This window comes from Gopherus flavomarginatus, chromosome 4 (genome assembly GCF_025201925.1).
Source record: "Gopherus flavomarginatus isolate rGopFla2 chromosome 4, rGopFla2.mat.asm, whole genome shotgun sequence".
Lineage (NCBI taxonomy): Eukaryota > Metazoa > Chordata > Testudines > Testudinidae > Gopherus > Gopherus flavomarginatus.
Window position 1 is genome coordinate 144,291,776 of NC_066620.1, and position 14,973 is coordinate 144,306,748.

Here is a 14,973-nt window from a genome sequence, read left to right on the forward strand (position 1 = left end):
AAGTACAGGTAGTGATTTGAAGCACCCAGTAAAAAAGGCTTACATTAAAGTGAAGCTTTTAGTAAAAAAAAATTACACTCACCAGAGGACGGTCCCTCAGCTTCATTTTCTGGAGTACTGCCTTGAGATGGCTGGCAGGGAACCTCAGTAAGGGTGAGGAAAAGATCCTGGCTGTTTGGGGGGATAAAATGCTCTGTGCTCTCTGCTGGAGCCTCCTCCTCTTGGTCCTCATCATACTGATCATCGCCATCACATAAATCTTCCGTAGTTGCAGGAATCACAACGCCCACCTCTGAATCAACAGACAAGGGGGGGTTCGTCGTTGCGCTGTTCCCCAATATTGCGTTAAGCTCGTCGTAGAACCGGCATGTTTTGGGGGCAGAGCCTGACCTGCCCTTTGCTGCTTTGGTCTTCTGATACGCCTGTCTGAGCTCTTTCACTTTCACTCGGCACTGTAACGAGTCCCTGGTATGTCCCCTCTCCCGCATGGCATTAGAAATTTTTTCAAAGGTTTTCTCATTTCGTCTGCTGGAGCGCAGTTCTGAAAGCACTGACTCTTCTCCCCATACAGCTATCAGATCGAGTAACTCCTGTGTGCTCCATGCTGGAGCTCTTTTCCTATTTTCAGGAGACTGCATTCTTCTCTCTGCTGCTGAGAGCTCCACGCTGTGCAAGCAGGAAATGGAATTTCAAACTTCCCGGGGCTTTTCCTGTTTACCTGGCCAGCAGAAGAGTACCTTTACCTGTGTAGAGCGGCCACTAGAGCACTGTGGGATACGTCCCGGAGGCCATTAACTTCGATGGCCGTCCACACTATCATAAAATCGATTTTAAAAAATCGATTTTGGGGTTACTCCTCTCGTTTTGATGGAGTTCCAAAATCGATTTTAAGGACCCTTAAAATCGATTTTATGCACTCTGTAGTGTGGACGGTTACAGCTTTAAATCGATTTAGAGCTCTTAAAATCGATTTAAAGCTCTAGTCTGGACCTGCCCTATGACAATATTTTGAGGAGGTTCACAAAAAGAAAGGAATAAAAGATTGTGAGGGTTTAATGAATTGTTTAATATAGATAACAGAAAATTAGAACTTCTTTGCAAGCAAAAGGACCAGAACGAATACTTACAGTATCTAGAACAGTTTGCCAGAGATTTCTACCTTATCTTAAATAGAATAGATGTAGGATTCTTTTAAATCAAATTATGTCTTTCTCCTTTAAGTACATAAGTTTTGCAAAAACTTAAGATACCAAAAAATAATGTACTTGTCCAAGTGCATAAAAATGTTTTGAACTAATCTCTATTTCCTACCACCAGCAATAAAAATTCTATATACAATATATTTTCCTGTAAAACATTATAAAGGGTACCTGAAAAATCCATGCAAAAGACTATCAAAAGGTATGTAATATGCAAGTATATACTACGTACACAGTGTGTACAGAATTTCATGGTAAAAGACACTACAGCTTCTTCTGTTCCAAAAACTTGTTAAGTCTTTGACATAATATTGGCACCACAAGAGAAAAGGAACTCTACAAATAAAGCTGATCCAAGATTGAAGCTGTGCATTCGCAAGATGACAGCCATAAGGGGTTAACAGTATGTGCAAAATAGATAGACATGCTCTTTTACTTGGGAAAAAAGGCAAGGCAACTTTTTCAAATCTGTGCAATATAGACAAGGGTTCTGAGAGTACAGGGGATGGACTACACTTCAGTTTAGATACAGCCTATGGAAATAAATAAAAAAGTATATAAAAAAAAAAAAAAACTTACTTGGACCTGTCAGAACCTGAAGTCTACAAGTGAATTAATAAGGCCTTCACACACTTTTATACATGAATTATCTGGCTTTAGAAACATTGCTACTTGGCCTTGGAGAGCATTTCCTGAGTATTGTCATCACTGCTTTCCCCGGTTATGATTGCTCAGTGGTATTTCACTAGTGATTTTAAGCATTGCTATGGAGCACAGGTATATCAGCGAGTGACTGCCTTTAATAATCATTTATAGTTTTTATTTTTGCCTAATTACCATTAATGCAATATTATCTATTATGAATACTATGGCAAACAATTACCTACACCTAAGTATGCAATGATTGCCATTAAAATCTTTAATGTGTTTTTGACTGACACTCAGGGAAAGGTGGAGGATACTGTCCAAATCCAGAGTCTAACCTCAAATACACTTTCACTGTATCAAGATATTTACCTGGATCGCTCTCTGCAACCAAAATTCTGACTTTTAGGTGAACATACCCCAAGGGCAGCTGTTCCTAAAAACTTAAAAAAATACAAAGACTCCAAACACTTTTCAAGGCCATTTGACTCTTTTGGGTTGATTGTTTACATGTTGTGAAGAAATGAGATTCACTGTGTTTGCAGAAGTCTCCCCTCAACCCAATTTTATGAAAATGTTCTCTACTCTGAGCTATTATACTCCACCTACTAGAAAGTAAAAGGCAGCTCCTCTACCCCTCAAAAACATAAATACCTTATCACACACTCACTATATATTCAGGCACTGATATTGTTGCTTCCAAAAACAGGGACTCTGGATGCTGCCACTTCATCTACAGACAAATCTGAAATTAATTCTAAACTTTGATAAATGTATTGTCTGGGTAGAAAGTAAATCCGGATTTCTAAAAGGTTATGGGATTTTAATTACAATGGGAGTTGGGTACCTAGGTGGTTTTGAAAATCCTTGTAGACACCTAATTGCATCTTCAAGCATCTGAATATTGTTTTTAAATCTGTCCTTTGGTGCTGTTATATGAACCTTTGAGAACAATGTGCTTCCACTGCAAAGTCACTGGTTAAGAAGCAGCATTTTTTTAAACTAGAGAAAGATATCTCCAATTGTTTAGTGGGGTTACAATAATTGCAAAGAGTTTCATACCCAGCATAAACTGGAGGGACTGTACCAGTCAAATTTGAAGAGTAAATGTTGTTTGTGGGGGGAAAAACAGACAACCAAAAGTTGAATGTAAACTGTCTAAAAAGTGCTAGGAAGCAGTAAACAAGAGATGAAAAGGACCTAAAGCTGAGAAAAACTTGAATAAAGAAATTAAAGAGTCTTTCTCCCTTCAAAACCTCTTACTTCAGAAGTACTACTAATGGTCTGAACCTTTCCCAGTTCATGTAGGAGGAAGCATGAGCATCTCTTTCAGTCGCTGAGAGATAGAAAACTAGTGAGGAAATAACTGAAGTAATTGTGCACTCTGAGGCTTGTAAATACTTTAAAGAAAAAGTAAAAAATATAAACAAATAAATAAATAGGTATAGTTATTTAAGGAACTGATACTAAAAGTGCATACATTAATTTCCTTAAGAGACTGTATGAGAGTGGTTAGAACGGGGGGCAAAGAATCGATACCTGCTCTATGTCCTACATGGTCACTGATTCACTGTGTAACTGTGGTCAGGTCACTAAATCATCTATAGCTCAGTTTATCCATCTGAAAAATAAAAATACTACTTACCTACTTTGAAAAAGAATTTTGAGATCCTTAGAAATAAAGTCTGACAGTGCAAAATATTTAGAAGAAACCATTTAACAGAATACAACATATTGAAGGTGCACTGTAACATCCCAGACTACATATTAGGGTAGGTCTACACTAAAGCTTTTGTTGGCATAATTTATGTCGCTCAGGTGTGTGAATAAGCCACCACTCTGAGCAACATAAGTTACATTGACATAAGTGCTGTGTGGGAGACATTGGTGGGAGACCTTCTCGCAGAAGTGGTTTTATTATGCTGAGAGGAGAGCTCTCTCCCGTCAGCACAGAATATCATCACCAGACACGCTGCAGTGGCACAGCTGCATTGCTGTAGTGCTTCTAGTATAGACTAGCCTTTAGTCAAGATAGGCATTTCTCAGGCACATTGAAGGCACCAAGCTACTCCTCACTTCTCAATACAAAAAAGGGAAACAATCCTGCATTTCTGGCATACCAAAATTTATCTTCAATGGGTATGCATGGAATGCAGGATAGGATCCAAGATTATTGCTTATCACACTTTGGGTCAGATTCTCTCTATTTTGTATTTTGTGTAGTCGCACCAGGACATTTGTTATGATTTAGTAGAATTTTACATTCACTCTGCCCTGATACAAGTGATTACACAAGATGCAGGGTAATGCTCTATTCTCTCCCCTTCCCCAAGCCCCCGCCTCCTTTTATTTACATACATACATACACACACACACTCTTGAGGCTGCTCTAAACTACACTAGGGACGCAACGAGAGCAGAACTGATCCCACCACTGGGAACCACAAATGGCTCCTCCGCAGCCCCTTTTGTAAGCTACACCTCACAATCCTTGGCTGTGGCTGAGAATATGGTCCTATATGTTAATCTTAGTTAAAAATAAGTTGGAATTTCCATGTCTAAGATGTCTGGGGGCTTACTAATAGAACCATTTAAATAATTTGAAGAGAAATCTTACAAACAATTTGCCAGCCTGGATGTATAAAACAGTTAAAGATTTCAGACAGTTTCCCTACATAAGTTTGGTGAAAAAACCATCTTTAATCTATGGAGACAAGTTTCATATAAACCCTTCCTTCCTTCACATTAAGAAGTCACTAACAAATATCAGCAACATCATGTCATTAAGATTAAATTTAAACATGTTTCAGATAAAAAAAAGTTTCACTTTTTCAATCCTGCATTACGACTGCATGGGCAGATTACTGTGCCTGCACAAAATTCTATTATATCAATGGTACTCCAATGGGCAGTTTACATGTGAATCACAATGTAGGATCAGGGCCTAAAGTAAGTAAAAATAAAATAAAATAAAATAAAAGCAATTATACTATGCTACAGATTAAATATTTGCCAAAGTACTCTCAAATTCACCACAACTATGAAACCAAATAGTGAAACCCACAGTGGTCCAAGTTTGGGGATTTGCTCTATTCAGAACAGGGTAAGTGCCAAAAAAGCATTGCTACACATAGACCATTGTCGAGTGGTGTCCCAGAAACAACCAGGCCTAGAAAGGAATGAGTTATAATAATTGAAACCTGAGAATCTCAGCTTTTCAAACAGTATTAAGCACTCATTTCTAGCAATGGCACATTATGAAATGCAATAAGAACATCACTCAATTACTATCTTGCTGTATTTTCTCCTCACCTGAATTCTGACATGATTTTGGTAGCTGCGATCTTTAGTACTGCAGGAAACCAATGAACTGTCGGAAAACTTGAAAGCTAAGATTTCAGATGGTAACAGACAAATTCATTCTAGTGGCCAAAGACTATGTGCTGCTAAAATCATGTAACAAAGACTACTCTAGAAAATGAATCAATTGTAGGACTAGTAAATACTTATGTGACTTGTAATCTTTTCATTTTTTTCCCTCCAAACACTGGATCTAGGTCTGCAATAAGTAATAAAAAAATTCTATCCCTGGTAAACATTAAAGAAAATCTTGTTTAAGAAACCGATTTTTCTTATTTTGAGCAATTTCATTACTCAGATACTTTCCCCCCCTCATTTTAGTTACTGTTATTCCTTCTTTAATTTCATTCTAGTTAGAAGATCTCAATGCATTTTGTTGACACTCCATAGTTACAAAAAAATACAGAATGCAAAATCTAAATACAAGACTAATCTGGAGTTAAACAACCCTTTCATCAATTTCTGAAACCAAAAGTTGTAAATTTCAAAACAATTTCACACGTCTTAGTGTTTGTACCACAAGTCAAATGTTAAAGTAAACTCTCTGCCTGCTACAAGGTGTACAAATGATATAACAATTGCTACGTTATTTCATGCACCACAAATATTTATCCTCTGAGGAACTATCGAGACAAAATTCTAATCACAGTAGTATTCAACTCTGAAACACGGCTATATAGCTAAAGGTAATAAAAGTAAATATGCTAAATTCTGTGTCACTTTACTTGAGACACCTCTGAATTATTCCAGATAGAGTTTCTGTAAGCTTTACATACAGATTATGAATAAAAAGCATCTAACATTTCACAAAATATTCTCCAATTAAAATAGCCTAGAGATGCAATATTGCTCACTATTATTTTAGCCCCTAAAAGGAGTCAAAATTAATTCTAACAGGTAAAGTAATAGCGCATACTACATTCAAAAGTTTGTGTTTTTTTTAAAGTATATTTATGATAAAAGCCATCTTGATTGGCTGAATTAGAATTCCCAGTGTCATTTCCACCTCCGAGATGGACTGAATGTATTTACAAACAGGAGCAGTCGCACCTCACATAAGCCATTGTTCTTTTTCCTTACTGTATTTCTCAGACCACTTGTGAGTGAGCTCCAGATACATAGTTGGTTTATGAGGCTTGTAATCCAGGTAAGTTACCTGTCCAGTTTTCTTAGGAACAGCTTTTTCAATCTGAGTCCCTTCATGCCATTCATTGAAAGAGGTGATGGAAATAATTTCTGGTCGCACCAAAAGTGCTGCACTGAAGGCAGTTTCATAATACTTCCCATTAACACGGTTGCGCGTGTTGTGGTTATTCCATGGTCTGATGCTGGTGTCAATGTATCCTGGTCCGACACTTGGAATGAACATTAAGTTGCTGCTGTCACAAAAGGCTTTTAGACTTGGCCAATTGTGATGAGATGAGCCATAAGAAAAACCATTGGTGGCAAAGTATGTATAAATTCCATCAAAACCACTTCTGTGGATTTCATGTTTATGTTTTTCTTCCACTAGAAGTGCAATGAATAATCCATCATATGGAGTATTGCGAATGCTCTGGGATCCAGAAACAGTTAATAGATTTGCCCATATTTCAGGGATTGTTACATAAGAATCATAAATATAAAACATGGGGAGGGTTCTGCCTGTGCTGGTCTTATGCCTGTAAAAAGCTGGATGGCCTCCATATCTATAAAGCAAACAATATGGTAAATATTCATAATAATATGCCAGTTGGGAGAGAATCTTGCGCATACTGAACTGAGTAATTTTTTATGAATTTTAAAACTTTATGTTCAAGACGAATTTAATTCAGTAATGTGGCCATTCAAATATATATTTTAACCATACATATGCTGGAAATTTATGTACTATTACAGCAAGGAGATAATAACCTACTGCATAACTTAATTATTAGTGTCAAGTCCTACAGATAGCTATCACTTTCTTCTCAAAGGCAAAACATTAATTCGTTGAATCATTATGGAAGATACTCTTCAGTGGCAGCAATAAAACAAAAACTAGTAGCTGTTCATATCTTCTCTGACTCTCAGGCTGGATTGAATTTAAGGATATTATGGTTAGCCCATTAGAAGTGATAAAAATTGGTTACTAACCTGGTTCCATAACTGTTGGTCTTTAAGATGTGTTGCACACGTCCATTCCACTCTTGGCATTGGTGTGCCCAGCGCACAGCAATCAGAAACTTTTCCCCTCAGCGGCACCCATTGGGATGGCTCAAGCTCCACCTGCTGCTACACACCACTGCGTGCAGGTATAAAGGGCAGAGTCGTCTCTAGCCTCCCTCAGTTCTTCTTGCCGTAACTCTGATGAAGAGGGGTAGAAGGTCGGGTGATGGAATGGTCGTATGCAACATATCTCAAAAAATGACAGTTAGGGAACAAGTTAGTAACAGTTTTTCTTTGAGTGACTGCACATGTGCATTCCGCTCTTGGGGACTTACAAACTGTAAGACAGGAGGCGGGACTAGAGTCTATTTCAATAAAGATTGGAGAGCAACTCACCCCACTCTCGCATCATCTCTGGAGTCCTGAACCACAGTACAATGGGAAGTGTGTGGACTGAGGAGCAGGCTGACACTCTACAAATGTCTTCAACTAGAACTTGTGCCAGAAAATCTGCCGAGGCTGACTGTGACCTCATCAAATGAGCTGTGACTTTGTCAGGTGGAGTGACATTAGCCAAGTTATAATACATGCATATGCAGGATGCAATCCAGGAAGATGTTCTCTGGATGGAGGAGACTGACTGACCTCTTACTCTGTCTGCCGCTGCTACAAACAACTGGGAAGATTTGCGAAACTGGTTCTGTTCTGGTGAAAGGACAAGCCTTTCCTAACAGCCAAGGTATGCAAACACTCTTCCCTCCCTGGTTGTATATGTTTTTGGGTAGAACACAAGCAAAAAAATTGGCCAGTTGATGTGGAAAGAGGAAACCACCTGTGGGATGAACTTTGGATGGATGAGGATGCAAGTAAACCCTCTCCTTAAACAAGATTGTATATAAAGGCCTTGATATTACTGCCCGCAGCTCCTCTACTCTTCTAGCCAAGATAATGGCCACCAAAGATGTTACCTTCATTGACAGATGCAGCAGCGAGGAGGCAGCCAATGATTCAGATGGGAGGGGCGCGCATAAGTTTAGATCCTCTAGGGGAACACGGTCTTGCACTTGAGGATATAATTTGATCAAGTCTTAAAAATTTTAAGGCCAGGTCACTTGGGAAAATAGAGCAATTGTCCACTTCAGGAACAGTGAAACAACAGCCAGATGTACATTGATGGAACTGTCAAATCTTGGTGTAAGTAGTTCAGAATATGGTGAACTGAAGCTGGTCAGTGATACGCCATACTGGTGAGACCAGATAGAGAAACCCTGCAACTCAGCAAGGTAAATAGCTCTTATAGAAGACTTTCTACTATTTAGCAGGACCACCTGACCATCTTTCAAGCAAGCCTGCTCTCTAGCATTTAACTGCATGGATGCTCCATAAGGTAAGTGAAGCGACTGTAGGCTCAGGTGGAGTAGGCACCCGTGATCCTAGGAGATTAGATCTGAGGATAATGAAAGTGAAACTGGAGGTTTCATTGACAGCGCCAGGAGAGTGGAGAACCAGTGCTGATGGATCCATGCTGGGCCTGTAAGCATGACTCCAGCCTGATCCTCTCTTATCTTTTGCAATACTCTATGAATGAGTGGGGCTGGTGGGAAAGCACAGAGGAGCCTGCCTGCCCATGTCAGTAAAAGGGTATCTGTTATGGAACCTACAAGTGAAATTAATGCATGCAGCAACTTAAGTATTCCATATAGTCTAGACACTAAACACATACTTACAAGTCTAATACCTATCTTGAACAATGCTAACATACACGTGAGCTGGTCTGGTTTCCAGAATTTGTTAGTGCTCAGCTGACGCTTACAGCCTTAGCAAGAGCTGACAAAGTGGGAAAGATGGTTTGCAAAAGAGGTTCAGGTCTGGAGAGATAGAGACTAGTATGTCAACCTTGACTGGTCCATTAAAATGCCTGCTTAGTGGTTCCTATGTGTCTTGAGGGGGCCACGGCTGGCGCCAACGCAGCAGGAGGGGGAGACCTACACATATAACCCCTGAAACTCTTTTTGATATATCCTGTCGGAGAGGAGCAGTGTGTCTGCTGTGGCCAACCATGCTTCCTGACCGGGGCAGATGTGCACAACCAAAGAACTTCAGGGTTGCTCTAGAGGCCCTAACTCCATGGCCTTTGCTGTTTCTCTGGTCTGAGGCTAGAGAAGGACCACTGAATAGCAAATCCTGGATCGCACTCTGAACTTCAGCAGAAAGAGCAGAAGACTGCAACCAGGATGATCTATGTACGGCCACTCTTGAGGCCATGGTTCTAACTGCTGAGTCCAATCCCACCTGCAGAGAAGTTCTCATGATCACTATGCCCTCATTGACCAGGGAAGAGTGCTTTGGCCTAGCTTTCTCCAGAAGCAGCTCCTAGAACTTTTCCATGGAACCTGACAAATTAAAATCATATTGTCTCAACAGAGCCGGTTGGTTGGTGATATGCAACTGCAAACCTCCGCTGAATAAATCTTTCTGCTGAGTAAGTCTAGCTCTTAGCATCATTTGATTTCGGACTGGAAGGCTGTCATTCTCTCTCATTAGCCTCTGCAACAACTAATGACCCCAGAAGTGGGAGAGTATAAAGGTAAACCCTTGGGAGAGTATGTATTACTTTCTTTCTGCCCTTTAAGAGGTGGGAGGTAAAAAGGATGGAGTCTGCCATAAAGTCTTTATTGGCTCTATATATCTACTCTCTTTAATAACTCCTGATAAACCTCAAATCATCAAGAGGAGGTGAAGCTGCTGGATGAAATGGCCTCGTCTGGAGAGGGCAAAGAGGAAGCCAAGACTTGAGAGGGCAGAACCTCTTCTACTGCCTGTTTTCCCATGCTAGAACATCCTGTTGATGCTCGGTACTGGGCCCAGTGCTGGACTCTGGGAACGGAACTGCTTGGTGCACAGACTCAGCCCTTCTGGATGAGGGGACTGAGCCCTGCTCTATGCTACAAACTTATGCTGGTATCAAGTATCAGAGGGGTAGCTGTGTTAGTCTGGATCTGTAAAAGCAGCAAAGAATCCTGTGGCACCTTATAGACTAACAGACGTTTTGGAGCATGAGCTTTCGTGAGTGAATACCCACTTTGTCAGATGCATGTAGTGGAAATTTCCAGGGGCAGGTTTATATATGCAGGAAAGCTAGAGATAATGAGGTAGTTCAATCAGGGAGGATGAGGCCCTGTTCTAGCAGTTGAGGTGTGAAAACCAAGGGAGGAGAAACTGGTTCTGTAATTGGCAAGCCATTCACAGTCTTTGTTTAATCCTGAGCTGATGGTGTCAAATTTGCAGATGAACTGAAGCTCAGCAGTTTCTCTTTGAAGTCTGGTCCTGAAGTTTTTTTGCTGCAGGATGGCCACCTTAAGGTCTGCTATAGTGTGGCCAGGGAGGTTGAAGTGTTCTCCTACAGGTTTTTCTATATTGCCTTTCCTAATATCTGGATATTGCAGGTCCCACTGAAGGGTTCTGGGGGTAGTTGAAAAGAGAGAATCTGTGCGGAGACTGACGGATCCTGCAGCAGGGTTGTGATAAGCAAGATCCCACCTCTGAGTCCAATGAGGATTCCCCTTCTTCTGACGATGGCAGGACCAATCCAGTCAGTGCCAGAGACCATTGTTGAGAGCCTGGCGATGAAGGCAGTGATGCCATCATAACAGAGTCCAGGAAGCAGGCAACTGAACTACTGGAGGTTGAATAAGCGGCAGATGTGGCAGCGGCGCCAAAGGACTAGACACCTGTAAGAAAGGAGACATCAACACCAAGAAGAGGAGCAGGTTTTTGCTGCTGCAAACATCTCCAGGGTACTTGACACTGAGGTGGTCTCCTGTTGCAGGGCCAAAGAAGATAACAGTGTTCCTTGCAGAACCCAAGCCGACTGTGCTGACTTAGGCTCTGATTTGGAGGAGAAGTCTTAGGTTTCAGGTGCACACTATTCGATGCCTTCTTGATCCTCTTATCAGATTTAAAGGGTGGGGACCATCTCCTGGCTGGTGCCTCTCTGGAAGCTTTGTATTTCTTCCTTGGCATGGGCAAGGAAGAACAGTGCCGGGATTCCAATAAAGTGGAAGGTGCACTTCTCACTGAAGCTGTAGCACTTGGCATAGAGTCAGACTGGAATGGTGAGCACCGCGTCCATCAGCAGGAATTTCAGCCTATCCTTAGTCCTTGGCTTGAACTCCCTGCAAATCTGGCACGGGTCCTTCACTTGTGCTTCCCCGAAAGCACTTCAGGCAGCTATTTTGTAGATCACTCACTGGCCTAGGCCTGGAGCAAGAAGCACAATGCTTGAAACCCAGTGATCGGGGCATACCTTGGTAGCGTGAACAGAAAAAATCCAAAATGGGAAAAACAAACAAGAAGCCCAAAAAACTTCATTTTTATTATATAACACAGCTAAAACTTACCATCTATCCTAACAACACTAAAGGCTAGACATAATTATATACATACGTGTTATGTTCGCAAAGGCCGAGAGGAACAACTGTTCTGGTATAGATCATAATTCCAATGACTGTTGCAGGAGGTATGAAGAAACTGGGGGGGCTTAGGGGTGGTTACGCTTGCAGCAGCAGGGGGAACTCAAGCTACCCAACGGGTATCATTGAGGGAAAACGTTTCTGCTGAGCACATACTGGTGCTCCAACACCAAGAGCTGGCAGCACATGTGCAACTACTAAAAGAAGAAATTTTAAATGTAGTTGTCTACTGCAGCTCCACATAACATGCATGTCCCAATACTTGAAAATGTGCATACCTTGTGTCTGAGTTCTAGGTCAGTCAGTTACGAGCAAAGCAGCCCCTTTCATTTCTCTCAAGATCAGGTCATACCATATGCAGTTTAAGAGTTCACACAATAGCTGAGAAATATCTATCAGAGCACGTGATAATGCCAAAAATACACATTTTAGACAGCACTTACTTGTCTATAATGTACTTCACATTGCTGTACATACTGCGATCATCTCGATCTTTATATGGCTCAATATGAAAAGTGACCTGCAAAATAAAAATGCAATAAATGCAATATGGATTATAAAACATTACAGAACATACAAGCCATTTGGTGTTATTTGTCTAAGTAGTATCAGGCACACCAACAGAGCTCTAGAAAGAGGGATTTTGAAAAATCTCCACAATGCTATGTGTGTAATTTATTCAAGACCACTATTCCTGAAGACTAACTCAATAAGACTCACTATTTTTGGACTGCCACGATTAACAACACAGATTTGATGAAAAAATAGAAAAACTATATACCTACTCTTTATTACTAGTTTTTATAAGATTGCTTTTCTAAGCTACTGTAAGTAATAAGCATGTTGGGAAAAAACTACTAAAATACATATTCTAAGCTAGTTAACTAAAAGATTATCTATTTACAGTTCAAAAACTGATAACAGCTGATCCAAGTTTTTTATATTCTATTTCTAAACAACAATAATATATTCCAGTTTTTACAGATAATATTTCTCCAAGGAGAGCTTTCACTGAGAAATTAGATTTTAAAATGTAGAATGTTTGAAGTTTACCTTTTATTTACAGTTTTATAGGTTCATCAATAGCAATAAATACCTAGGCACTAAATCTAATATACTATCATTGCTATTTCTGAATTTCAGGCTTGGGGCGTATTAAATTATTTATGCCATAAACTTCGGCTCACTTCAAACTAAACTCCATTGTTTTCAACTACCCAATTAAAATGAAGAATGTTTTTACATTAATCAATGCTGGCAGTTTTTCAGAAGCAGTTTTTAAGTTAGAATGCATACAATAAAACCAATATTCAGCTAGTCTCAAGTGAAATTTGATACTATTACAAAGATTTTTTCACAAACTAAAGTGAAACACACTGTTGGACTAAATTGTTAGGATTGTTAAGCTTTCCCTCAATTGTTGTATTATTTCTTTTTACTTCAGTCCAATAAAGAGGCAAATCATACTTGACAATGGTACTTCCAGTTACACACTGTTATACGACCTTGTTTTTATCTCTTTAGATTGAAAATAATTTCTTTTCCATAATGATTCTGAGTTTACTGACAAGTCTATCATCTTTAACTCTAATCATTTTCTCATTCAAATTACAAGGATGCTTGCAAAATATAATATTGAAGATGAAAATCATTGTGCTAAGAATAGACATTGAGTATAGGTACAGAGAAAAAATTATTCCAATGATATTGCAAATCTCTTTCCTGCTAACTTCCTGATTTTAATTTTAATCCATTAACACTTTAGGGAAAAATACATTACAATCTTTATATTTCCTAATGCTGAAGAGAACTGCATATTAACGGAATCCAAAAATAAGCTGAATTTTGGGGTCTTCTCGCACATCATTTGTGAACTACTCCTGATAGTTGAGAACATATTTAAGATTTCCAAAGTCGTCACCAAATATTTTGGGTGAGCAATTTTTAGACTATTGGTTGTCTGTAAGTTGCTCACTTTGAGTATTCACTATTCAAGTGAATGCTCGTATGGTTTTGTTTCTTCTCTCTAATTATAAACAACATACACATGACAAATAGTTAACAGATGAATAATGTACTTAAGGTATGAATATGAAACCAGAATTTGTGTCAAGTATCAGAGGGGTAGCCGTGTTAGTCTGGATCTGTAAAAGCAGCAAAGAATCCTGTGGCACCTTATAGACTAACAGACGTTTTGGAGCATGAGCTTTCGTGGGTGAATACCCACTTCGTCAGATGCATGTTACACCGTTATACGATCCACATGCATCTGACGAAATGGGTACTCACTCACGAAAGCTCATGCTCCAAAACGTCTGTTAGTCTATAAGGTGCCACAGGATTCTTTGCTGCTTTTACAGAATTTGTGAACATTCATCTGCATATTCAAGAACAACAAATAGCAGCAACTCTAATTTGGGCTTTTTATTATTAGGTCTTTTCCATTATTTAACTAGTTCTTATACTAATATAGTATCTCTATCTCTCACTTTATTTCATGGTATGAACTACTGGGGCAGTCTCATAGATAACAGAGAAAAACCTTAGTCAGAGAACTGGAAATGGATAAAGGGATGTTAACATTCTGGGTTATGAGCATATATGTAATACCAACACTGGGCTATACAGGGTACTTAAAAGTACAGATATAATACCAGGGTTATGTATCAGTAAAAGATAGTTGCTCTATATAGCTACATTAATCTATGGTTCAATATGATGTTGTGTGCTAGGACAGAAGAGACCCTCAACCACTTTATGGACAATAGGTGGGAGGCTGCGAAGGGGACAGAGCGGCACAAGAGTAAGTTTAGTGATGTCTCTTATCCCAGGTACAATCCTAGCACCACCAACCCCCTCCCACACCCAGGCACCAATGGGGGTCCCTGGCCGCGTGCTGCGACACAGGTCCCCCCAGCACCAGCGCCCCCCCCCCACCCCCAAGCAGCTGGGCCACTCACCCCCAGCACCCGTGGGGCCCCCAGGCAGCCCTCCCCCCTGAAGTTTTATTCACTAGTAATTTTAGTAAAAGTCATGGACAGGTCATGGGTGGTGAATTTTGTCCGTGAGCTGTCCGTGACTTTTACTAAAAATACTGGTGACTAAAACGTAGCCTTAGTCATGATGAATCACCACCACACGAATGGGTCATGTATTGCCCTCTGACACAC

The 14,973-nt window shown here is 40.0% G+C and overlaps 1 protein-coding gene across 4 annotated transcripts in view; it reads right to left on the bottom strand.

The window, feature by feature from the left end:
- Window positions 1-14,973, bottom strand: part of MANEA (mannosidase endo-alpha) — a 331,890-nt gene that overhangs the window by 302,740 nt on the left and 14,177 nt on the right. For 3 of the 4 annotated variants that reach the window (XM_050949308.1, XM_050949310.1, XM_050949309.1), the window contains 2 exons: window positions 12,247-12,323; window positions 1,002-6,892 (listed from right to left, as the gene is read on the bottom strand). In XM_050949308.1, the coding sequence (XP_050805265.1) occupies window positions 6,256-6,892; window positions 12,247-12,323 (714 nt within the window). In that variant the 3' untranslated portion in view covers window positions 1,002-6,255. Of the gene's footprint in view, window positions 1-1,001; window positions 6,893-12,246; window positions 12,324-14,973 lie in introns of those variants that run through there. The other variant, XR_007773861.1, reaches the window with a different exon arrangement.